Below are 27,422 nucleotides of genomic sequence, written 5' to 3'. Positions count from 1 at the left end.
CATTTACCCCCTCCGGGACTGGTTCATCTGGCTCCTGCCACAGGAACCTCCCTCTCTCAATATATTGCTAATACTGCGCTCCCTGCTTTACGTACAGAAGACGTGACTATGCTTGAGGTTCCCTTTTCTGAGCGTGAACTAGAGTTGGGAATTGCCTCCCTCCCGGGGGCAAGAGTCCAGGTCCTCATGGCTACACGGCGCGGTTCTTTAAGGTTCTTAAGACTGATTTGATGCAGCCGCTTTTGTGGACATCTCACTCTACCGCATCCGGGATCCCCTTTCCTCCAGCTTCTCTCCAAGCACACATCACTGTTATCCCCAAAGAAGGGAGGGATCACCTGCTCTGTGCTAATTACAGACCGATCTCACTCCTGAATACGGATGCTAAGCTGTATGCTAAGTTGATTGCTAATCGCCTGGGCCCGTACATGGGAGAGCTACGCGCATCCTTGACTGGCACCACTTGGCCAAAGTTAAGCTCTGGGTCGCCCTTGAGGACTCATTGAGCCCCGTTCCTCTTACTGCACTTCCCTGGCTCCATGAGAGATACTGGACCGATGATAAAGGATACCCACTTCCCTATGTGGCACGTCAGACTATGGGAGTGTGTCGCAGGTATAGTGCCATGCGCCTGCTCTTTACGAACGATGGCCCCATGACTCCCATCTCGGGTAACCCAGACTTTCCAGTGGCGTTGTGCTCCTCCTTTTTGTGTCACAGTGTAGGTTCCCTCACCTTCCACTTCAGGCAGGTCACTTCGGCCTCCTCGCTCCTCTCCCGCTCTGAGATTCTGACCCAAACCTCCTGTCCCAATACACTTCCCTATCATTGGCAATACTCCCAACTCTCCCACTTTTACTCTTCTTTGAGGCCTTCTCGAGACCTTCATAGACCCCTGCTGCCGTTCGAACGTCTCTGTATTTCCGCCTCCCCTCCCTCTCACACAATCTCTTTTCTGTATGGTCTTTTGGTGGATGGGGTCGAGGATTCACCTCCATCATTTGTTGTGGGTTGGGAAATGGAATTGGGAGTCTCCTTCCCTCCAGAGGTGTGGTCTTCTGCCTTCTGTGCGTGTCATACTTTCTCTATATCGTGTAGGGCCAGGAGACCAATTATAAAATACTTTCCAGATGGTATAGAGTCTCGGCCCTCCTACACAATATTTATCCCTCCACCTCTGATAAATGCTGGAGGTGTCTCTCTGACCGAGGCACGATGGCCCACATCTGGTGGGGTTGCCCTCTCCTGCGTCCCTTCTGGACTGGGGTCAGACAGGTTATTCTACAGGTGACAGGGATAGATTTAGAGGATGATCTTGCCCTGCTGCTTCTTTCCCTGTTCTGTTTTGTAAATCCACCCGTAGACTTCTCGGATTTTTGGTAGTGGCAGCTCGCTCAGTAATGCCCAGGCTATGGAAGTCTACGACCCCTCCCATGCTCCTCTGTTGGTTGAATGAGGTGCTTACCTTGCGCACTATGGAGACCCTGCTAGCTGAGTTTCGTCAGGACAATGTCAGGCATCGGCAGACATGGCTCCTTTGGAACCACTTTTATTACTCTGCCGACTTCCGTTCCCTCTTTCCTTCTGTGTCCCCTGTGTGATGTCTCCCTGTGTGTCTTGTTTGTGCAATTTTTCCTTCACTTTATCTGACAACTGATACCCGTATGTCTGGGTTTTTTTTGTACATGTTCTGCTTGTAGGCTCTGCTACGCCAGAGCGTTTATTGGTTTCTTGCCCGTTCCCCATCTCCCGCCTCCCCATCTCTACCCCCCCTTTTTATTCTCTCCCATGAGGTGCCGTCATTTGCTATCTCTGTATGCTACTATGGTTCCCCCCACCTTTCCCTCCCCCCCCCCCTTTTCCTTTTGTTTCCTCCCCTCTGCCTCCCTCCCTCCCCGGTTTTGTAAAAATTTGTAAAACTTTCAATAAAACTTTTAATGAAAAACAAAACAAAACAAAACAAAAAAAAAAACATAAAACACATGCAAAACCTCTAAAAAAAAAAAAAAAAAAAAATCAACCCCAAAATGTAAGTATTCACAGTGTTCTTTTACAAGCCAAAATAATTGATGTTACATTTTGTGTGAATACATGAGAGGCTTTGATGACATTTTTATTGTCTCTTCTGTCTTGTACAGATCAGTTATGGAGCCACCGACCCCTCATTATCTGATAGACTCCTCTATCCACATGTGTTCCGGACAGTCCAAAATAGCCACATCCACAGTATGGTGGTCACCGAACTGTTGGAGCACTTTGGCTGGACCTGGGTTGGGATTTTGGTATCAAATGATGATGCCGGAGAGAAAGAACTGCAAATATTGAGAAAGCCCATGAGAGAGCGCGGGATCTGTGTGGCCTACACCATAAAACTTACAGAGGAGGATTTCAGCCCTGATAGGAAGATTTTACAGGAATTGAGCAATCCCCAAGTCAGGGTCATAATGATATGCGGGACCATCACTACTGTGCCATTAATATACATTCATCAATGTATTTCTGTACTTATGACCAGAATTCTCCTCCTTCCACCATCCTGGGCATCCAGTTACGTTATTTTCGAACTCCAGTTCGATGAATATAATGGAAGTCTAGTCGTGGACTTTTCATCACAACATTTTCTAGGAATGGAAGATTTTATGAAAAATTATAGGAAACTGCCCAATATATTCAATATTGAGAATTTCTGGTCACTCATAGATGTTACAGCAGGAAAAATCAGTAAAGATTTCTATATTTCTTCACTCAATTTCACTTATGGAAAATATTATTACAGTACATATACTAATACGCCAAGTCTGAGATATCTCCTCACATCGGGCGTCTCTCCAAGACTGTATGAGGCTGTAGAAGTCCTGGCAAAAGCTCTCCATGAAATGTTCTTATATATAAAAGACATATCTCCAGAAAATCCAATAACCGGACTTACCCAATACACACAGAAGTTACAGCGCCACCTACAGAGGATGAAGAGTCCACTGGATCCAATGAGACCGTTCTATCACTTTAATGAACAAGGGGAAGCCGTACATGGATATAGGATAATACAATGGATATTTGTAGATGATGTTCTTTATGACATTGAAGTAGGAAATTTTACTCCATGGGCAATCAATGGTCAGAAGCTTCATGTAAACACCCCGTCTATAGCATGGAGATACACCCAAGAGGTAAGAAGTAGAGATGAGCGAACAGTGTTCTATCGAACACATGTTCGATCGGATATTAGGCTGTTCGCCATGTTCGAATCGAATCGAACACCACGTGGTAAAGTGCGCCATTACTCGATTCCCCTCCCACCTTCCCTGGCGCCTTTTTTGCTCCAATAACAGCGCAGGGTAGGTGGGACAGGAACTACGACACCGGTGACGTTGAAAAAAGTAGGAAAAACCCATTGGCTGCCGAAAAGATGTGACCTCTAATTTAAAAGAACAGCGCCGCCCAGGTTCGCGTCATTCTGAGCTTGCAATTCACCGGGGACGGAAGTTTCCGTCCAGTCAGCTAGGGCTTAGATTCTGGGTAGGCAGGGACAGGCTAGGATAGGAAGGAGAAGACAACCACAACAGCTCTTGTAAGAGCTAAATTCCAGGGAGAAGCTTGTCAGTGTAACGTGGCACTGACGGGCGCAATCGCCGCAACCCAGATTTCCCAGGATCCTGAATGGAATACACTGACAGTGTATTCCCGTATACCCTATATATGCACCCCCGATCCACGTTCCAACGGTGTGACCCCCCCACCTTCACCCCAGAAATACACTGGAAGTCCCCTAGCAATAGAATTGGGGCCATATACACCCACTATGTTTGCTACTGGTATATAGTGCCATTTTCTGACTGGGAATTCAAAGAATATATTGGGGTTACAAATACCCTCAAGTCTTGCTAATGCCATATAGTGCCAGTTTTTGACTGGGAATTCAAAGAATATATTGGGGTTACGTGCACCCACAATTTTTGCTACTGGTATATACTCCCACAGTCACGGACCCTAGCAGACCACCCTAGCAGACCACTTTGGAGATGGAGAATAGAGAGACACCGAGCACCGGTGTCTTCAAAGAATATATTGGGGTTACGAATACCCTCAAGTCTTGCCACTGCCATATAGTGCCATTGTCTGACTGGGAATGCAAAGAATATATTGGGGTTACATATAACTTCAATTCCAGGGAGAAACTTGTCAGTGTAACGTGGCACTGACGGGCGCAATCGCCGCAACCCAGCTTTCCCAGGATCCTGAATGGAATACACTGACAGTGTATTCCCGTACACCCTATATATACACCCCCGATCCACGTTCCAACGGTGTGACCCCCCCACCTTCACCCCAGAAATACACTGGAAGTCCCCTAGCAATAGAATTGGGGCTATATACACCCACAATTTTTGCTAATGGTGTTTACTGCCATTGTCTGACTGGGAATTCAAAGAATATATTGGGGTTACAAATACCTTCAAGTCTTGCCACTGCTGTTTACTGCCATTGTCTGACTGGGAATTCAAAGAATATATTGGGGTTACGTGCACCCACAATTTTGCTACTGGTATATACTGCCTTTGTCTGACTGGGAATTCAAAGACTATATTGGGGTTACGTGCACCCACAATTTTTGCTACTGCCATATAGTGCCAGTTTCTGAGTGGAAATTCCCCAAATAATTTGGGGATACATTCACCCTACATCTCAGGCTCTTGCCATATTCACCCAGGTTGTCAGTGCTGCACCAGGTCGTTCCCAGACAGCTCGGCCCGAAAAACACATTACCTATATAGAGGATTTTGACAATGAAGACAGCATGTTCTAAATCTAATCTGTCTGCAATTTCTCCTGAAATAAAATGAAGACAGCTATTAACTTTCAAATAGCACTGCACGAAGGAAGATCTTATCAGCTTGTCTCATGACATGCTACTAAAAAGTGTCATTTGTGTATCTTAATATAAATATAGTTGTATAAGCTTGTTGGGTTTTAGGCACTGCCAAGTTATTTATTACCACCCGCTCCCTTATAATGATGACGACAAAGTCACTGTGGGTGTTCAGAGCTCACAGCTTTTTTTGACATTTGTCTTGCTCTCTGTCGGTACCAGCTGTCTTTTTGGATACCATAAAGTTATGTTGACTTTATTAACAGCTATAGAAGCTTTAGCCAGGTTGTGACGGTGTGTAACCCTAACAACACTAAGTGGGATACACATTAATAGTCAGTCTATGTACGCTAAACGCATCACTGAAGTAATTTTTTTCCCCTCTCCCCTAATATAAGAAAGGAACAGACATTAGATCTAGACCGTGGTTCGAGGCTTGTAAAAATACAGTATTATTTGTTCTCCATGATGTGAAGTATGCGTTAGACTCTTAAAAAGAAACCCAACATGAAGTCAGCCATGTGTGTCAGTGTGTTACTTGGCATGACTTTGCTGGCCCCAACTGTAAGGGTCACTCTCCATTTCCTCCATTTTCCACTCCCCTTCACACCATTTGTGGTGAAGCAATGGGATGCACTGAAGTGCACCCTCTAGCCTCGTGTGGGACAGGGACATCAGATGCCACTCCAACCCCCTCATCTTCCTCCACCAGCCAACGGTGCGAAGATGAGAGGAGTGTGCTCTGAATGTTTTCTGCCTAGCAGAGGCTAGTTCTCACTTACGAAAATGGCCCCACTTTGACCTGTATATCAGGCACAATGGAGTAGGTTTCAAAGAAACATGGCACCAACAAGTTGAAAACGTGGGTCATGTGTGGACCGTGTTTGAGTCTGGCAAGCTCCAGATCTGCTACCAGGTACCAGCCATTATCACAGGCGCAAAAATGCCAGGCCCCAGGTGTAGCAGGGAAAAAAAAATGCCATCTCAGCCAGGATGGCATCCCTGACCTCGGAGGCAGTGTGCTGTCTGTCCCCCAAGCTGATGAGCTTCAGCACGGCCTGCTGATGTCTCCCCACGCTAGTGTTTTAGCATTTGCCGCTAGTAGCTGGGGTGGAGGTTGCAGCGTCGTAGGGTTTCAGTCTACTCCTGCCATGAATTTTGGCCTGGGAGAGGAGTCAGGGTACCTCAGTTTGTCCAAGTGTCGGTGGTCAAGTGGACCTTGCAGCAAAGCGTGGAACTAAGGGCCCACCTGATGTTCAGTGACACGTGCGGGGACGCCACACCGGGAGAAGTTGTGATGGCTAGGGACGGCATAGCGAGGTGCCGCAGTTGCCATCAGGTCCAGGAAGGCTGGGGTTTCAACAAGCCGGAACGCCAACATCTCCTGGGCCAGCAGTTTAGCGATGTTGGCGTTCAAGGCTTGCGTGGGTGGGTGGTTAGCGGTGTATTTCTGCCGGCGCTCCAATGTCTGAGAGATGGTGGGTTGTTGTAAAGAAGCACCTGATGGTGCCTTTGATGGTGCAGGAGAAGGAGATAAGACAGGAACAGGGGAGGATGAGGGAGAAGTCAACAAAGTGGCGGAGGCAGATGAAGTGATGTCCTGGCTCGTCCTCTGGAGTGCATCGCCAGCACTGTGAGCAGAGGCAGTAGCATGAACGGCGGGCGACGTTTGTCCTGCTGTTGCTGCCTGCCACTGATTCCAGTGCTTGGATTCCAAATGACGGTGCCTTGAAGTGGTGGACAGGTTGCTCTTCTCAGGGCCCCTACTCGATTTCGAGAGGCAAATTGTGCAGACGACAATATATCTGTCCTCGGCGCATTCCTTGAAAAAACTCCACACCTTTGAGAAATGTGTTTTTCTGGGCTGGGTACAAAAGGGAACATCTTCGGACATTCCTGGTCTGGCCTGGCTTCGGCGAAGCAGCTGACCTCTGCCTCTGGACATGTCTCTGCCTCTAGCTACCCTTTTTGATGCTGCACCTGCCTCAACATCCACACTACTTTCCCAGCTTGACATCCGCCTTGTCCAGGTGGGGTCAGTGTCCTCGTCGTCCACCACCTCCTCTTCCAACTCCTGTCTCACCTCCTCCTCCTGCACAATGCGCATGTCAACTGGCTGCCATGACATCGACTGCGTCTCATCGTCGTCGATGAGGGTGGGTTGCTGGTCATCCGCCACCAAATCGACCGGAGATGGAATGGAGGAGACTCTAGTGTTTGAGCATCTGGACACAGATACTCATCTGTTAGGTCCGTGGAATCGCGAAATGGAGGGGCAGGTTGCGGTACAGTCAAAGGAAGGGAGAACAGCTCTGGGGAGTAGGGACAGTTGGGGTTATTGTTCTGGGAAGATTGGGAATTTTGGGTGGAAGGAGGACAAGACTGTTGGGTAAGAGGAGGAGAGGAGGTAGAGGCTGACTGGCTGGTGGACAATGTGCTGTAAGCGTTATCCGACAGCCATTGCAAGACCTGTTCCTGGTTCTCGGGCCTACTAAGGTTTGTACCATTCAGCCTAGTTAATGTGGAACTTTTGTGCAAAGCGCAGAACTAAGGGCCCGCCTGATATTAAGGGACACACGCTGGTACAAGGCTCAACTCACCCTAAGGGTCAAAAACACTGCTGGTGCAAGGCTCTACTCATGCCAAGGGCCTCAATCTCTGCTGGTAGCTCAGCTTAAGGTCCTGTAACTTTGTTTGGAAGGGCTCATGTTAAGGGCTAGAAAAGTCAATTTTGGAAGGTCTTACCACATCACACACACACACTCAAAATGACAGTTAAGGGTGAGGGCTTTTGGATTTCCCATTGTCTATTCCATCCGTGGTTGTCATGGGGAACGTGATTTAAAGGGGTGGTTGAAGAAGAAAGACCGATGGATGCGAGGATAAACTGCACTACTCTCTTGAGATAAAATACGTTCTTTATTCCAGTTTTCTTAAAAACACGACGCTACATACAGCATTTCGGGGGATTCCCCTTTCTCAAGTGTTACAGAAACACACAATGTACCAGACACAAAGTCAGGAGCAGGGATCAGGAGCAGAAGCTTCCCTGCTGGAGTATGGTTGTGATACACAGCGTGGAGTGAATCCACCACGTGTGTAAAGCGGGCTTTTACCTGCTACCACAGTAGCACAGTATCACAACCATACTCCAGCAGGGAAGCTTCTGCTCCTGATCCCTGCTCCTGACTTTGTGTCTGGTACATTGTGTGTTTCTGTAACACTTGAGAAAGGGGAATCCCCCGAAACGCTGTATGTAGCGTCGTGTTTTTAAGAAAAGTGGAATAAAGAATGTATTTTATCTCAAGAGAGTAGCGCAGTTTATCCTCGCATCCATCGGTGTTTCTTCTTCATTTATCGTTCCCTAAGGGGTATTTGGATGTTATTACTTCTGCTGTAAATCTCCCTTGTGTTTGGTACACGATCTTTTCAAATATATTTATAATATAATTTGGGAATCATCTGGGTTGCTCGGTATATATATTTTTTCTTGTTAAAGGGGTGGTTGTTACTGTTTGTTGAGCTTAAATTGGGGTTTGTGTCCATCCATTTGGGGAGTAAAGAAGGTTTCCAGGTATTTTCCCACTTTGATAGAGGTTGTAGTGAGTGTGTATAGTATGTAGTTGTTAGGCTGTGATGTTGGGGTAATAGAGGGTCTTTGGTGTGTTAGATGCCCTCAGACATGCTTCCCCTGCTGTCCCAGTGTCATTCCAGAGGTGTTGGCATCATTTCCTGTGGTGTCATAGTGGACTTGGTGACCCTCCTGAGACGGATTTGGGTTTCCCCCTTAACGAGTATATGTTCCCCATAGACTATAATGGGGTTCGAAACCCGTTTGAACACTCGAACAGTGAGCGGCTGTTCGAATCGTATTTTGAACCTCGAACATTTTAGTGTTCGCTCATCTCTAGTAAGAAGCCTTCCATTATACATGCAATTATATAAAGCTTAATGGGGATAATGGGAAATCCCTACACTATAATCTAACACCCTCCCCCCTCCTAATTCCTAAAATAACATAATTAATCAAAAATATATAGTTACCCATATTGTGTGACTGCTCCAGGGACATTTTCTGATTATCCAAATTAAAATCCATTTCCCCATTTCCGTAAATAGTTCAACACTACTAATTCCCCCCGTCCACCCCATTATACTTACCCTCCATGCTTCTTCCTGAGAGATGGCTCCTCCTTCTTTACTGATTATGCATGGGTGTTGTCTTCTCCAAGAGCTGCTCTGTGCACTGCTACTGGTAATCCACCTCTACTGTGCAGATACCACGCACGCGGAATAGATGTGGATTATCGCAGCAGAGAACAGAACAGTGCTGTCTGCATAATAAGTAAAGAAGGAGTCGTCTTGCAGGAAGGGAAGTATATCATGAGGTATGGGGTTGGGCTTATAGGGAAGAGTGGGATAGCTAGAGAGACAGGGAGGGGTTGTATGGGAGGAAGAGGAGGGAGAGAGAGAGGAAGGAGGGGGAGTGAGGAAGGAGGGGTAGAGGAAGGAGGGGGAGTGAGGAAGGTGAGAGAGGTTAAGGTGGAGGTTACATAGCAGGCAGCTGAACCCTTTAAACAAGTGCAGGAGCTCCCAGGAGCTCCCAGAGACACCCAAAAATCACTCAAAACACGGCTAAAGATAAATCCCTTTAAGTCTGCCCTTATATATCATTACACAGATTACATCTAGAATTATTTATTGACCATCATTAAAGGGGATTTCTGGGTTAACTATATCAATGACTTGTCTTTAAGAAATGTCAGCAATACTAGATTAGTGGAGGTGCAAACCCCGGTACCCGCACTGATCAGAGTAGCCACATACACTGAAGCTAACACACAGTGGGAAGTTCAGCTCCATTGTCTGTGTAGTGACAATAACAAGTCCCTGCAGCTCAGATAATATTCACCATAATGGGGCTTTACCTGCAGAGGATGGACTCCTCTTCTTTGGGCGTGTTGTCATTGTTAGTTCCAGTGCACATAGCAGATGAAAATATCTGATTTGTAGGAGTGCTGAGTACTGGACACCCAGTGATCCAATATTGATGATTTATCCCTCAATGAAACCCCTTTCCCTCAGCTTCAGCTTACCTGAAATCAATTCAATACAAAATCAAAACATACTAACAAAAGTCTTGAATGGTATAGCGTCAGCTTTCATAAATTTCTACTCAGACCTGAATAACCTAAAACTCTCCCCTTCCCCCCTATCTGAGCAGGACAAGACACGTTTAACCAGCGAATTCCTGGATTCCCTTAACCTTCCGGCACTCTCAGACACAGAAGCTGTTTCCCTATTAACTCCTATCACTCTCAGTGAACTGAATTCGGTCCTTCACAGCTTTCCCCCTAGAAAAAGTCCTGGCCCTGACGGATTCCCTCTTCAATACTATAGGAAATGTCAAAATATTCTCTCCCCTCACCTTTCCCAAGTATGCCACACACTACACTGCTCCAAGGAGGCTCCCTTCCCACACAATCCCAAGAGGCCCACATCACCCTCATCCCCAAGGAGGGCAAAGACCCAACCCAATGTGGGAGTTATTGCCCCATCTCCTTGCTCAATGTGGATCTCAAAATCTGGGCGAAAATACTCACCCTTCGCCTCAGATCCCTTATCCCAAAGTTGATTCACGATGACCAAGCTGGGTTTGTACATGGCCGAGAGGGCAGGGACAACACGGCCAAACTCCTACCCCTGATACAAAGAGCTAGAGATCTTAACACCCCCACTGATTTTGTTGGGAGGCGACGCTGAGAAAGCGTTCGACTGTGTAGATTGGGATTATATGAGGTCAATGCTTTCCAAATTTGGCCTCCCACCCCCCTTCATAAAGGCAATATTCACTCTCTACGCAAACCCACACGCTAAGCTGAGAGTCAACGGTACATTATCCAATCCATTTAACATTACAAACAGAACTCGCCAGGGATTTCCCTTATCCCCCACATTATTCATTATGGTTTTAGAAACTCTCCTACAAGCTGTCCGCCAAAACAATCTTATCCAGGGCGTTACTGTCAAGAAGCAAGTCTTCAAATTTACTGCATTTGCAGACGATGTCCTTTTCATTATATCTAACCCTGCTACAGGTCTCCCTGCAATTACCGACTTGTTAATGAAATATGGTGCCATATCTTGCTATGAAGCAAATTTATCTAAGTCCGAAATCCTTGACATAAATCTGCCCTTAGAGCCAAACTAAAAAATTCCACACCCTACCAATGGACCACATTGTCCATTAAATACTTGGGAGTTTACCTCTCTCCTGACTTGAATGATTTATTTAGTCTCAATTTCTCACCACTCCTTCGGGAACTCACGTCGGACCTAACTAGCTTCGCGACCCTTCCCTTATCGTGGATCGGCAGAAAAAACTTAATTCAAACCTACCTAGCCCCTAAAATACTTTATCTTGGTCCCTCCTTACAAGACCGAAAACCGAATGCGGTATAGGACTTCCAGTCGTATCCCGCTATTATTCCACTATTCAACTGGGATGGTGGGCCACCCTCACATTTCCCTTGCATTCCACAACATTTGCCACAGATAGGCATACTTTATCATCACTTTGGTCTCCCCCTTCCCCCCTCCCAACCTCCCTTTCCTCCTCAGTCCTTCTCCGAGGAGCGTTAGAAACCTGGAGCTCCCTGGCTCCCTCACTGGCTCCACCTCCATCCCCCATTTTCCCTGTGGTCTATTACCTCTCCTCTACCAGGCACACATTGCGGAAGATGAGGACCCTTGGAAACTTTTGATGGATGTTAAATTGTCAGACATATCATCTGAAGTCCTCTCTCTGTCTTGGGATAAATGTGTCACTCTCCTTCAGCCCAAACGCCTCTCCTTCCTACACCATCACATACTGAAATTCTACATTGACAAATTTAACTCCTCCACAAGACTACGTAACTCCTGCACCCCCTTTGAAAAAACTCTCATCTCCAAGACCAGACTTTTAAGGAAAACCTCAGTACCCCTCCACAGATTCACAGACCCACCTAGGCTATTTAAAGAGGACCTTTCATCAGATCGGGCGCATGCAGTTTTATGTACTGCTGGAAAGTTTGAAATGGCTTTCTTGTAAGCGTATGCAAGTTGAGGGGCCATGTGATTGTCTCAAGATTGTTTGTATCTCTTCATCATAGAGTGATATTTGGAAATCAAGTTCCCAACTTGAAATAAAGGCTGGTTTAAAGAGGACCTTTCATCAGATCGGGCACAGGCAGTTCTATATACTGTACTGCTGGAAAGCGATGAGAGTTTTGGCTGCGGTACAGAGATAAAAAAAACAATTTAGAGGTGTGCTTACCCAGATGAGCAGGGGGGAGATTGAGGAGATAGATGAGGGGGTCTAAAGGGACACCTTGAATAAATAGAGCATCTGTAAGGGACTTGACCTCCAGCCAGAATGGACGGATCCCTGGACAGTCCCAAAAAATATGATACAGGGTACCCACTCCTGCCCAGCAACGCCAACACGGGGAAGAAATGTTAGGATTAAGGGAGTGGAGCAAGGCTGGGGTATGGTACCAGTGTATAAGTAGCTTGTACTGAGTCTCCCGGAACGTAACACAGGTGGAGGATTTAGCTGCACGGGACCAGATAATTTTCCATTGGTTCGGGGAGATCTGCCTGTTCAAGGCCCCCAGACCACCTCTCCATATATTTATGCGATATGGGGCCCTGCCGTCCAGAGGAGGAGAGGATACCATAAATGCCAGAGATAAGGCCTGCAGTAGAAGTGCCCGCACGACATAGTTTTTCAAAGACAGTCGGTGGAGACACCTTCAGAGAGCTGAACTGGGTAAAAAGAAAATGGACAATCTGCTGGTAATGCAACCATTCAGTGGCGGGTAGATGTAGTTCTGACACAAAATACTCAAAGGGCCTAAGCACCAACGTCAGTGGGTCTATTAAGTCAGCGACACGGAAAAGGCCAAGTCTACTCCATGGTCGCACCAAAGCTGACGTAAGTCCCTCCGATAAGAGGGGGTTGTACAAAAAGGAAATCATGGACGAACACTGGGAGGCCAGGGAAAAGATTTTAGAGCAGGTAATCCAAATGGCCCTTGTGAAGTGTATAGGACCCAAAAGGGGAGTGGACGGAAGGGGAGAGGAACGGGACCACAGAAATGCATTGGGATGCATCGGAACCATCCAGAGTTTCTCTATCTCAACCCATTTGGTAAAGGCCAGCGGGGCTGACCAAAATGGTAGGCAGCGCAGGTGAGTAGCCCAATAATAATGCAATATGTGTGGTACCGCCAATCCCTCCTCCTCCCTACCAGACAGCATCACCGAACGGGGTATGCGGTGATGCTTGCCATTCCAAATAAACTTAAAGATGGATTTTTGAAGGGAGCACAATTCACAGTGCTTCTGGTGTTGTCCCCCCCTGACGACAGGGGATGAAACCCACCTGGTCCTTATGGATCAAGGATGGGAGCCAACGATTCAGTCTGTTAGCTAAGATTTTATTAAAGAGCTTCAGGTCAGTATTCAAAAGTTCCTGCATTCATGGTCGTATCCATTGGCAACCGATCAAGACAACAGACTGTGACCACAAGATATTTAGAGAAAATCTTTAAAACTCTGCAAAATATTTAATTACATATATTTGCAAAAATGTTTAACTTTTAATTATCTACAAATTTAAAAATAATTATGTACATGGGTATACCCCTTTAAGAGTAGGGCTGTCTACAATGAGAATATGCTGTTGGTCAAAAGGGATGTCCTTGTACTGATTACAATTTATGGCAACAGAAGCACCCCTGTCCCTCTATGAGATACCAGAACCCTAAATCTAGACTGTATCCTGGAATATAATAGACACATGGGAGGGGATGATTTATCTGACCTAGTCCCGAAGTCATATAGTGCCATGAGAAAAATAAGACTGTGGTACAACAAGCTGGCTGTGCACATTGTACAGGTGGTAATCTCTCTAGCTTCTTTATGCGCGACCAAACAACTGGACCGATCTTCACCAAATTTGGTACAGAGATACTTCAGGTATATGGGAAGGTTTAAGACAAGACTCTAACTCGCTCGGAAGTACCCTTGCTGAGATACAGCATTCCAAACACAATGCCCCCCCCCCCCCCCCCCGCCCATAGCCAATACAAACCTAAAAGTCTTTCACTCATATTCCAACTGCAATACACACGGTCACTCCACAAGCACAATCCAACACTGATATCCAAACTGAGATACACGCATCAGAGGATTAGATACACAGATGATCAGCACACAGTATCACACGCCAGAGGATTAGATAAAAGTGTCTGCACACAGTTCCACACACTGAAGGATTAGATACGTGCGTCTGCACACAGTTTTACATGCCGAAGGATTAGATACACACATCTGCACACTGTACCACACTCCGGGGGATTGGATACATGCGTCTGCAAACAGTACCATATGCCAGAGGATTGGATATGTGCATCTGCACACAGTTCCACACACGAGAAGATTAGATAGGCACGTCTGCACACAATTCTCCACACTGAAGGATTAGATACGCCTGTCTGCACAAAGGACCACATGGGGGAGGATTAGATATGCACCTCTTCACACAATATCACACAGGGGAGGATTAGATTCACACATCTGCACAGAGTTCAACACGCCGGAGGATTAGATACGCATGTCTTCATACAGTACCACATACTGTAGGATTAGATACATGGTAGGTGTATCTTGTGAAGGGGAGAGGGCACTGATGGTGAGAGACAGAAGATTATGATCAGAGAGGGGCAGAGCAGAGTTAGTAAATTTAGAAACTGTGAGGAGTCGATGGAAGACAAGCTCAATCGTGTTTCCACCTACATGTGTGGCAGAAGAAGAACATTGTGAAAGACCAAAAGAAGTAGTTAATGAGAGAAACTGTGAGGCAGCTGGGGAGTGAGGGGTGTCAATAGGGATGTTAAAGTCACCCATGATGAGGGTAGGAATGTCACTGGATAAAAAGTGGGGAAGCCAAGAAGCAAAGTGGTCCAAAAATTGGTAGGGTGAGCCAGGTGGACGGTAGATCACAGCTACAAGAAAGGAAAGTGGGCGGAAAAGTCTGATAGCATGGACTTCAAATGAGGAGAATGTAAGTGAGGGTACCGGTGGAATGGCCTGAAAAATGAACTGTGGTGACAGAAGTAAGCCTACCCCACCACCCTGCCTGTTGTCAGGCCTAGAGGTATGTGAGAGTTGTAGGCCACCATGACACAGAGCAGCAGGGGAGGCCGTATCTGACTGCTGGATCCAAGTTTCAGTAAGGGCGAGCAGGCTGAGGGATTTACTAAGGAATAAGTCATTAATATATTCTAGTTTCGCGTCTGCACACAGTTTTACACAACAGAGGATTAGATACGCGGGTCTGCATACAGTACCACACGCCGGGGGATTGGATACATGCACCTGCACACAGTTCCACACACCAGAGGATTAAATATGCATGTCTGCAAACATTACTACATGCCGTAGGATTATATATGCGCATCTGCACACAGTTCCACACACTGAAGGATTAGATACGTGTGTCTGCACAAAGTACCAAACGGGGAGGATTAGATACACACCTCTTCACACAATACTACACAGGGGAGGATTAGATACACACATCTGCACACAGTTCAACACTCCAGAGGATTAGATACGCACGTCTGCACACATCTCCGCATGCAAGAGGATTAGATATGCGCATCTGCACACAGTAGTACACGCCATAGGATTAGATACACGCGTCTGCACATAGTACCACATGCCATAGGATTAGATACGCGTGTCTGCACATATTGCCACACGACCGAAGATTCGATATGCACGTCTGCACACAGTTCCACACACTGAAGGATTAGATATGTGTGTCTGCACACAATACCACAGAGGGGAGGATTAGATACGCACATCTGCACACAATACCACACACCAGAGGATTGGATACGCACATTTGCACACAGTTCCACACGCCATAGGATTAGAAACACACATCTGCACACAGTACCACATGCCGTAGTATTAGATGCGTGAGTCTGCACACAGTACCACACACCGGGGGATTGGATACATGCGTCTGTACACAGTACCACATGCCAGAGGATTGGGTATGCGCATCTGCACACAGTTCCACACACCAGAGGATTAGATACGCGTGTCTACACACATTTTCACACGCCAGAGGATTAGAGACGCAAGTCTGCACACATTACCACCCGCAGGGGGATTGGATACATGTGTCTTCACACCATACAACACACTGGAGGATTAGATACATGCCACTGCACACAATACAACACAGGGGAGGATTAGATACATGTCTCTGCACACAGTACCAAGCACCAGAGGATTAGATACATGCCTCTCCACACAATACCACATGCCGGAGGATTAGATATGCGCCAATGCACACAATACCACATAGGTGAGGATTAGATACCTGCCTCTGCAAACAGTACCACACGGGGCAGGATTAGATGCATGCCTCTGCACACAATACCACACGCCGGAGAATTACATACGCATCTCAGAACACAGTACCACACGCTAGAGGATTCGATACGCACATCTGCACACAGTTTCACTTGCCAGAGGAATAGATAAGCTCCTCTTCTACACCCTCCTAGGTTACTGTATTACTTTTATCATACATGGACATTCTGTGTCACTCCAGTAAGGGTTCTTGCTTTCTCCCTCAGATCCCAGTATCCCGCTGCTCAGAGCCATGTTTACCTGGAAGCAGGAAGAAGGCAAGAGAAACAATTCACACCTGCTGCTATGACTGCGTACCATGTTCAGAAGGAGAGATCTCCAATATAACCGGTATATGATAGGAGGAGGAGTACTACTGTCTTACCGGTGGTAGTGATGATGTTGTTTGTAATTATTATTATTGATAATATTATTATTTAAAAAAAATATGTAAATTACAGTGTCAGCAAATTTTGGACCACTTTGCAATTCATAGGGTATATTCATTAAAGTTATCAGAGCTCTATGGGCCCCAGTTCTTCACTTTCCCGATGCAATTTCCCTGTTGATATGGTTCTTCCCACATGTATGATTCTGCACATTACCACAGCACATCTGCCACACCTAAACATGGTCTATAAATTCATGCTACCTTCTTTATCTTCACATGATCTTATCAGCTAACCAAAAATTAATACTGTACAAAGCTTTTAGTTATGTGTAAAAAGAATTGCTCAAAGTGAGATTGTTGTCAGCACTCTGCCTTCTATTAATTCTACTCAGTTCATTTATATGCAATGTTTGAAGGAATACAACTAGTAAGTTGTTCCAAACATCTTGGAGAGCTAAGTATGGATCTTCTTTAGATGTAGGCTTTCTGGCTTGCTCCAGTCCTTCTGTCTGTTCGTGTTAGCTCAGATAGACTGGATGAAGTTGTAATCTCCGTCAGGGCCATATCATTACTTCCAGGACTACTTTTTTCATCTTTGTGCAGAAGATAGTGGTTGTGGTCTATGGTATAAACTAACTGTACTTCTCTCTCCATTATTATCTGAACACTCACAGCCACCAGGGGTACCATGAAAAGTCATGTATAGTCCAGTTCCTCACCAGCTATAGATTCAGGCTTATGTCATTAGGTTGGGAAAATTCAAATATCATGGTTTGTTGTATGTGACTATTCTCTTTCTTTTTTTTTTTTTTTTTTTGTAGGCCACAAGTTAGTGTTTTTTTTTGTTTGTTTGTTTGTTTTAATAAATATATAATTGAAAATGGCAAAATAGAGCATACAGTATTATTAAATAGTTTCACCACCTCAACCAACTCCAACTATTTTCTTCCTTCAATAGGCCCTGCACTTTTGATTTTGGCACAGTCTGAATCTTTTATCTAGCCCTCCACAAATTCCAAGAAATTACAGCTGTTATGTTCAGCACAATTAGGCTCTCTACTGACAAAAGAGCACATGACTGAAGCTAACAAAAATGTTAGTTTAGTGTGTGGAGTTGTAGAACAATGTGATTAGCTCATGTGATAAATCTGCCTAAACAGATGTGATTTTAGGACATTTTTAAGGCTGTCGTAGTCTGGAATTAATCTGATTGTCTTAGGTGAAGCATTTCAGAGCATTGGTGCAGCTCAAGAACAGAAGTTTGGATGACAGAAGATACAAGTCTAAGGTTTGAGATGTTTTTGAAGTGTAGGTGACAAAAGTGTGCCTGTGTCTGATATGTGGAGTGAACATGTGGGGTGGGTTGAGATCCAAGTCAAATACAACCCTGAGACAGTGGGAATACTGCCTCGGTAATATAGCAAGACCACAAACAGAAATGGCGATATCAGGGTTAGGTTGTAGAGATGAGCGAACACTAAAATGTTCGAGGTTCGAAATCCGAAAGCCGCTCACTGTTCGAGTGTTCGAACGGGTTTCGAACCCCATTATAGTCTATGGGGAACATATACTCGTTAAGGGGGAAACCCAAATCCGTCTCATGAGGGTCACCAAGTCCACTATGACACCCCAGGAAATGATACCAACACCCTGGAATGACACTGGGACAGCAGGGGAAGCATGTCTGGGGGCATAAAAGTCACTTTATTTCATGGAAATCCCTGTCAGCTTGCGATTTTCGCAAGCTAACTTTTTCCCATAGGAATGCATTGGACAGCGCTGATTGGCCAGAGTACGGAATTCGACCAATCAGCGCTGGCTCTGCTGGAGGAGGCGGAGTCTAAGATCGCTCCACACCAGTCTCCATTCAGGTCCGACCTTAGACTCCGCCTCCTCCGGCAGAGCCAGCGCTGATTGGCCGAAGGCTGGCCAATGCATTCCTATGGGTATGCAGAGACTCAGCAGTGTTGAGCCAGTTCTGCTCAACTACACCGTGTGCCGGTTAGCCCTGCTGTGCGAGCTCGGCACACACTCAGCTCTGCATCACTGCTGGCGTTGGCCAGCATTGATTGGCCAGTATACAGAATCAGTATACAGAATCAGCAGAACCCTTGTGCTACATCAGAGCCGAGGGTGCACTAGAACCCTTGTGCACACTCGGCTCTGCTACATCAGATGTAGCAGAGCCGAGGGTGCGCTTGAACCCTTGTGCACACTCGGCTCTGCTACATCAGAGCCGAGGGTGCACTAGAAACCTTGTGCACACTCGGCTCTGCTACATCAGATGTAGCAGAGCCGAGGGTGCGCTAGAACCCTTGTGCACACTCGGCTCTGCTACATCAGAGCCGAGGGTGCACTAGAACCCTTGTGCACACTCAGCTCTGCTACATCAGATGTAGCAGAGCCGAGGGTGCGCTAGAACCCTTGTGCACACTCGGCGCTGCTACATTAGAGCCGAGGGTGCACTAGAACCCTTGTGCACACTCGGCTCTGCTACATCAGATGTAGCAGAGCCAAGGGTGCACTAGAACCCTTGTGCACACTTGGCTCTGCTACATCAAAGCCGAGGGTGCACTGGAACCCTTGTGCACACTCAGCTCACGCTAATAGAATGCATTGGCCAGCGCTGATTGGCCAATGCATTCTATTAGCCTGATGAAGCAGAGCTGAATGTGTGTGCTTAGCTCAACTACTCCACCGGCGTAGTTGAGCTAAGCACACACATTCAGCTGTACTTCATCATGCTAATAGAATGCATTGGCCAGCGCTGATTGGCCAGAGTATGGAATTCGACCAATCAGCGCTGGCTCTGCTGGAGGAGGCGGAGTCTAAGGTCGGACCAGAATGGAGACTGGTGTGGAGCGATCTTAGACTCCGCCTCCTCCAGCAGAGCCAGCGCTGATTGGTCGAATTCCGTACTCTGGCCAATCAGCGCTGTCCAATGCATTCCTATGGGAAAAAGTTTATCTCACAAAAATCACAATTACACACCCGATAGAGCCCCAAAAAGTTATTTTTAATAACATTCCCACATAAATAAAGGTTATCCCTAGCTATCCCTGCCTGTACAGCTATCCCTGTCTCAAAGTCACAAAGTTCACATTCTCATATGACCCGGATTTGAAATCCACTATTCGTCTAAAATGGAGGTCACCTGATTTCGGCAGCCAATGACTTTTTCCGATTTTTTTCGATGCCCCCGTTGTCGTAGTTCCTGTCCCACCTCCCCTGCGCTGTTATTGGTGCAAAAAAAGCGCCAGGGAAGGTGGGAGGGGAATCAATTTTTTTTGGAGTTTGCCACGTGATGTTCGATTCGAATCGAACACATCGAACAGCCTGATATCCGATCGAACATGTGTTCGATAGAACACTGTTCGCTCATCTCTATTAGGTTGTTTAGAAGATGAAGTTAACACAAGAACTTCAGTTTTAGAAAGATTACATTTCAGATAAAGAGAAGACATGATGCTAGAGACATGATGCTTTCTGAAGTAGTATTGGAGGAATGAGGTGTATAATTTGGTGTCATCAGTACAAAAATGGTATTGAAAGCCAGATCTGGTGATGGTTTGTCTTCTTTAATAGACAGTCTAGAAAGATGCTCATAATATAATATTTTAGTACACCTTATAAGCTTACAGTATCTGCAAAACCCATTATTTTTAGAGCTTTGCTCCGAATTTCTATTTTCTATAGTTAATTGTCTTTTGGGAAATATAAACACAGAATTTGCCTCACATTTCCTCCTCCAAACCGAACTTTAATATTTAGGGAAACACAACTTGTGTGTAGATGTAGAATATTTGATCTTAATTTAACATTAGATTAATAACCTCCTTTATACGGCTTTGGCCAATGTCAGAGATCAAGGTCTCACACAAGATATATCCATTTACTTGTATATACTCGAGTATAAGCCGAATTTTTCAGCAAATATATATATATATATATATATATATATATATATATATATATATATATATATATATAATTTTTTAAGGAAGGGGGGTGTGTATGACCAGCCGCAATATCAATGTATAGAATCTCCCATAAATAGTGGGGAAAAAAAGAAGCTTTAAAAAATTTTTTATAAATAAATAAAAGTTCTCCTTTCTCTAGAATACTTACAAAAGAGAATGACTGTGAAACACATACACATTAAGTATCCCTGTGTCTGAAAGTGCCCGGTCTACTGAATATAGGGGATCTGCAGTGCTCCTGTTTCGTCTGGAGGGGTTAATAGGAGCACTGCAGATCCCCTATATTCAGCCAAACTGAATTCCAAGTGGGGGAAGAAAAAACAGTCCGCAAGCTCAGGGAAGGGGCAGACAGACAACCAAAACACCCCCTCCCCTTACCCAGCAACTACTGCACCCAAAAGTTCCAACCATTTTAATTTTTGAAATTTTCCAGTAGCTGCTGCATCCCCCCTCCCCCCACCAGGCTTATACTTGAGTCAATAAGTTTTCTCAGTTTTTTGTGGTAAAATTAGGGGCCTCGGCTTATATTCGGGTCGGCTTATACTCGAGTATATTCTGTGGGCTATATGTACACCTTACTTGCCACACGCACACACTTGCAAATCCTAAAGTGATATTTAGTCTCCTTGATATTGTAGGAATGTTTAGAGTCAAAGGACAAACTTATTAAATTTTAGATTTCTTATGCACCAAAAATATAGCGCTTAATAATAAAAAGATGTAACAAAAAAGATGTGTACAAAATACACAAAACAAAACAAAACAATACAAACAGACTGGAACAACTGCAGCAATGAGATAGAGAGCTGTGTCCTAAGGGTTTATAATAAATAAGAGAAAGGAGATAGAGACAGTAGATGAAGGTGAGGCTGTTCGGATGGTGGTGTGGTGACAGTAGTGTTATTGGAGGTTGTGGCACTTCCTGAATTACGTCAGTCTTCAAGGTCTTCTTGAAACTGGTGATTGTGACAGTCGTATGCGTCATGGTAGTGGGTTCCAGAGTATTGGGAACACATGGGAGAAGTTTTGGAGACAATTGTATGAAGAACAATTAAGGTCAGAATGGCGTAGGAGGTCTTGAGGTGACTGGCAGTCATGTGTGGGAGATTAGGTCAGAGATGTATGTAAGGAACAGGTTATGGGTAGTTTTCAGTGGCGTAACTACCACGGTAGCTGTGGTAGCAGCTGCCACAGGGCCCGATACCTTAGGAGGCCCAGACCCCCTCACTAATATGCCAACAATAAAAAATAAACTTTAATTTTTGAGGCCCGAGACCCCCTAAGGTGTCGGGTCCCGGGCAGGGTAATGCCTCAGCAGCGTATGTCCTTACAATGAGGGGGTGGAGTTTCACACAGGAAGAAGATAGCTGTGCAGGGGGATGGAGTGAGCAGTGAGCAGCATTGTTGATACCTTCTGGAGCATGGAGAATGGTGAGCTGTAAGTGTATTACACTCACCATGCATGCAGGGCAGACTGTACAGCACACAGTACAGTGTTGGCAGCTGCCTGCTGCACTTTCTCCTTTTTATTATTATTATTATTATTATTATTATTATTATTATTATTATTTTTGAAGCCTGGACAACAAGGGGTTACCTGTGTCACATTCAGTGACTGTGAAGACTATTTTAAGTGAGAACTGTGAGAACACTCTTCACTGATACTGAATGTGGCTCTTGTAACCCTTTGTTTCCCAAACAGAAAATTTAACACAGTATTATGTATTACAGTACATAATACTGTGTGCAGGGGCAACTATGGGGCATAATACTGTGTGCAGGGGCCACTATGGGGTATAATACTATGTGTAGGGGCCACTATGGGGGATAATACTGTGTGCAGGGGCCACCATGGGGGATAATACTGTGTGCAGGGGCCACTATGGGGTATAATACTGTGTGCAGGGGCCACTATGGGACATAATACTGTGTGCAGGGGCCACTATGGGGTATAATACTATGTGTAGGGGCCACTATGGGACATAATACTGTGTGCAGGGGCCACTATGGGGCATAATACTGTGTGCAGGGGCCACTATGGGGGATAATACTGTGTGCAGGGGCCACTATGGGGTATAATACTGTGTGCAGGGGCCACTATGGGACATAATAGTGAGTGTAGGAATGTGGGACCACAAGTGTATTATTGGACTGATTGGCTATAAGTGTTAGTTAGAAACCTTGTAAAATGTGCAAAACAAAATGTTCTATATTTGCTCTTCTATATTTGTAGCCATGTTTTTCTAATCCTTGACAACCCCTTCAATAAACTTCTGTTCTTAACTTTTCTTTTTCCTATATACCTTACTCTGATGATTGTGATTATTAGTAACCAGATCCGCCATGAGGAATTTTGGGGCCCCATACAGCCTAAGTGTCTGCCCCCCCCCTTTTAAAACTACTTTATTTTGCGACATACCAATTCTGTATTACATTTCTCTTTATTTAGCAGCATTACAAGGCTTAATCAGATTCTATTTGCAGGTATAATCTGCTACGTGTGACAGCGCCTATAGAGAGCCAACACCATTTATAAGAACCCTCCTAATAAATCCTCAGGGCTTATTCACATTGCGTTTTTGGCCTCCCTTGCCGGGATACGTTGGTAACCAGTCAGAATCAGCTGTCAACTTATCCCTGCACAAAGAACTGGCCATTAAAAAAAAGGGGGGGCCTGCAGTTCTCCGTGCAGGGATAAGTGGGTAGCTGATTGTGACTGGTTACCAACGTATCCCGGCAAGGGAGGCCAAAAACGCAATGTGAACACTCCTTTAAAGTGAAAGTCCCACCCCCAAACAGGCTGCCATGCTAGTAGCATAGCCGCCTACATCATTATTAATACAAAGCACGCATACCTTTGGAGGTATTGTGTGCCTTGTAGTTCTCCAGCTAAAAACTTATATATTATTGCCGCAGTTCCCTCTCCGCAGTGCCGCACACCCGATGCCCCAACAATCCCCCTTCCCCCCGTCCACCTTCTAACATCTTTCCACTGCCCCCTGTACCCATACCTCCCAACTTTTGAAGAACAGAAAGAGGGACAAAATGTGCGGCGCGCTCTGCGGCAAATGTAGCCCCACCCTTTTTTATGTTGACTCCGCCCATTCTCATTAATTTTTCATGTGCCCGCACACAGTATAATCCTCCTACAGTCACCCGTACATTATATGTCCCCCCTCTATCTCTCCCCCAGTTTCATATACACCCTTCATCTGCCCCCAGTTTCATGTCCCCCCATCTCTGCCCCCAGTTTCATGTCCCCCCATCTCTGCCCCCAGTTTCATGTCCCCCTCCATCTCTGCCCCCAGTTTCATGTCCCCTCCTTCATCTGCCCCCAGTTTCATGCTCCACCTCAGTGTACACATTAAACTTACCTTCTCCTCGTTCCCCCGCTGCTGTCTGCGCGCCTCTTCTCTCACTCGCGCATAGTTGTAGACGCGATGTAACGTCATCACATTGCGTCTACACAGCCGGCATGCAGCGGCAGCAGCAGTAGCCGGCGGCAGCAGTGAAGCAAGGAGATGACCTGTGTCAGCTCCTTGCTGTAGCCGCGTATGTGTCCAACTCAGATCTGCGTCCTCTGGACGCAGATCTGAGTTGAAATCGGACACATGACTGCTGCCAAAACCGGGCCCCCCCCCCCCATTTTTCTATTTGGCCGGGCCCCTGACGCCAGTAGCAATAATACTGGCCTATCGGCGGCCCTGTTAGTAACCATGGCTCCACCTATTACATTCATCTAATAAAGAAGATTGTAATTACTCAGCTGAAATCCTTTTTGAGATGTTGACAGATATTGTGCATGTAACAAGTGATATGTTATAAACTATTCCTACAGATGCCGATAACTGCAAGAAATGCCAAAGTGACGAATGGCCAAATGAGAAGAGAGACCGATGTCTGTCCAAAGTAATGGAATTCATCTCTTACCATAATGACACCATTGCTTCTGTATCTTCCTCCGTCTCGCTCTTCGGATGTCTTGTGACCGGCTCCATATTTGGAATATTTATTTCCTACCGGGACACTCCTATTGTTAAAGCTAATAACCAGAACCTGAGTTATCTCCTCCTGGTCTCCATCATCCTCAGCTTCCTCTCTGTCTTCTTGTTTCTTGGTCGTCCCAGTGATGTCACTTGTAGATTACGTGAAACCAGTTTTGGAGTCTTCTTCTCAGTGGCCGTCTCTTCCCTTCTGGCCAAGACTGTTATGGTTTGTGTTGCTTTTAAGTCTACCAAGCCTGGAAGCCCCTGGAGAAAATGGCTGAGTGTGAAGCTGCCCTATACCATAGTGTTGTTGTGTTCATCCTTCCAGGTTGTCATCTGTGTTCTGTGGTTGTCTATTTCTCCCCCATTCCAGGACCTGGACACTCAGTCTTATCCTGAGAAGATCATCATTCAGTGTAATGAGGGCTCAGATCTCTGGTTCTACTCCATGTTGGGTTATATGGGGCTCCTGGCCGCTGTCAGCTTTCTTCTGGCTTTCATGGTGAGGACATTACCGGACAGTTTTAATGAGGCCAAGTACATCACCTTCAGCATGCTGCTGTTCTGTAGTGTCTGGATGGCCATGATCCCGGCTTATCTGAGCACCAGAGGGAAATACATGGTGGCCGTGGAGATATTTGCAGTAATGGCTTCCAGTGCTGGACTTTTAGCTTGTGTGTTTTTCCCAAAATGTTTTATCATTTTATTTAGATCTGAAATGAACAGAAAAACTGATCTGCTGGGGAGAAGAAATGAATGACTGTAGAATATTAACCCTTAATAATAGTAGTTAATTCTAACTGTTACATATATATAATCCATATTATACTCCTAACAAACCCCCCTTATATGTGTGCTCTTACTAAATAATAAAACCTGACTTGACATGACTGATATTTTGGGGAATATTTACAGTTTCTTCATATTTTACATTGGTTTATAGTTTATATACCATGTTTTTCGGACTATAAGACGCACTTTTTTTCTCCAAAATTTTTTGGGAAAAGAAGGGTGCGTCTTATAGTCTGAATGTGGCCGCAATACAGACCGGGCATCCGCTGTAATAGAAAAGCGGATGCCATGGAGGGTTAGAGCTGGCACATGTGCTGGGGCCTGAGACATCGCTACGCTCCTGCCCTGCAGGAAGCCAGCAGCGGCAGGAGCGATGCTGCTATTCCACTCCTCCGTCCCTCCCTGCAATAGCAGCATCACTCCTGCCGCCGCTGGCTTCCTTCAGGGCAGGAGTGTAGCGATGTCTCAGGCCCCGGCACATGTGCCGGTATCTAACCCTCCCTGGTATCCGCATTTCTATTACAGTGGATGCCGGGTCTGTATTGGCGGCCCCTCCCCCCCGAAGTGTGAACTACCCCCACGGGGCCGTTCCCCACCGGCTCCATACCTGTAAAGTTTCAGGCTGGCTCCTGCGTGGTGATGTTGCAGGAGCCGACCTGTTCAGGTGACAGCCTAGTGAAGGCTCCCAGGCCTGTCATTGCTATATTACCATTGCGGCTGGTCCATGAACCAAAGGACCCAATCATCCATATTAACTGTTGTCCGCTTTGTTTAACTCTAGGGACCAATAAAGAGTCACGTGGGACCCGGCGTGCAGATTCTCTTGCAGAGGATACCAGCGAGTGGGGATAACCACGTGTCACAAAACGTTCTACTAGGGTTGCACTTTCCCTGTCATAATCCCTGATATCTTAACAGTTCCTACGTAAACGGAGGAACTGTCCTTTGGGTATTCCCCGTTTCAATGTCTGTGGATGATGACTCCCCCAATGGAGGAGTGCATTGGTGGCAGTGGATTTTCTAAACAGTGTGGAGGAACTGGAGTGTCTTGAAACAGGATCCGCCTATATGTGATGTTATTCCACACCATGCATCAATAACATTCCGTAGAGGAAGAAACCTGGCGGATAGGATCACTCATAGTCATTTATCACCCCTCTGTATATCCAGAACTTGGTTGGGACGATCAGGGACCGTGGGTTTACCGTTATATTTACTGTTTAGTCTATATTTGTTGTGTGTATGATTTCTCTGTGGAAAGGCGCGGAGGTCTTTTGTTGCCAGACCTAGGAACAGCTCTGTGCTGGCTCCGCCCCTTGTTTGACGTCAATAGGCATCGTTCACCGAGAGGGCATCTGATTGGAGGTGGGACCAAGGGGAGGCGGGGCTTGAGCTCGCTTGTGAACTATTTAGGAGTGGGCTCTTGTGAACGCAGTGTCGGCCTCTCTGCACTGCCAGGATCCACCATCAGGGTCCCGGCTAACTGCGGTTTCACCGCAACACATCATTTCTATATTAAGATAGGTTAGGCAGCATGCATTAGCAAACCCAAGATGCATGTTACAATTTCCTAATTGTCTCCTGATGAATTTTGGAGAAAGAAACGCGTTGAGATGAATTTGACCGGGCATGGACGTAATAGTGTAGCGTTCAGTGCAAATTATCTGTTACCCATCAGTCTGGCCCTTCTAATAGGAACTGGTAGTATACCTCACTATCTAGCAATCACAGAATGTAATAGGGGGTAGATATTGCTGCCTCAAATTAGAACAGAGGGGCAAGTCAGCTTGGGTTCCTGTCAGTTAGGGGTCTTGGTGAATACCTAGAGCTAGGGTTTTAAACATCTTGTAATAGCCTTAATATGGATTAGGCAGTATCACTGTATACCCCTGTATACCCTAGAATCCAAACTGTTAGGGATGTTGGGT

The 27,422-nt window shown here is 45.8% G+C and overlaps 1 protein-coding gene across 1 annotated transcript; it reads left to right on the top strand.

Annotated features, from left to right (window-relative positions):
- Positions 1-625: 625 nt before the first annotated feature.
- Positions 626-25,462, top strand: LOC142206306 (vomeronasal type-2 receptor 26-like). The gene is made up of 4 exons (XM_075276631.1): positions 626-721; positions 2,139-3,170; positions 16,573-16,696; positions 24,555-25,462. Exons 1-4 carry the CDS (start codon positions 626-628, stop codon positions 25,460-25,462), a joined length of 2,160 nt encoding a protein of 719 aa, XP_075132732.1.
- Positions 25,463-27,422: the final 1,960 nt, after the last annotated feature.

Source organism: Leptodactylus fuscus, chromosome 1 (assembly GCF_031893055.1).
Source record: "Leptodactylus fuscus isolate aLepFus1 chromosome 1, aLepFus1.hap2, whole genome shotgun sequence".
Lineage (NCBI taxonomy): Eukaryota > Metazoa > Chordata > Amphibia > Anura > Leptodactylidae > Leptodactylus > Leptodactylus fuscus.
This window is presented reverse-complemented; position numbering and strand designations above follow the sequence as displayed.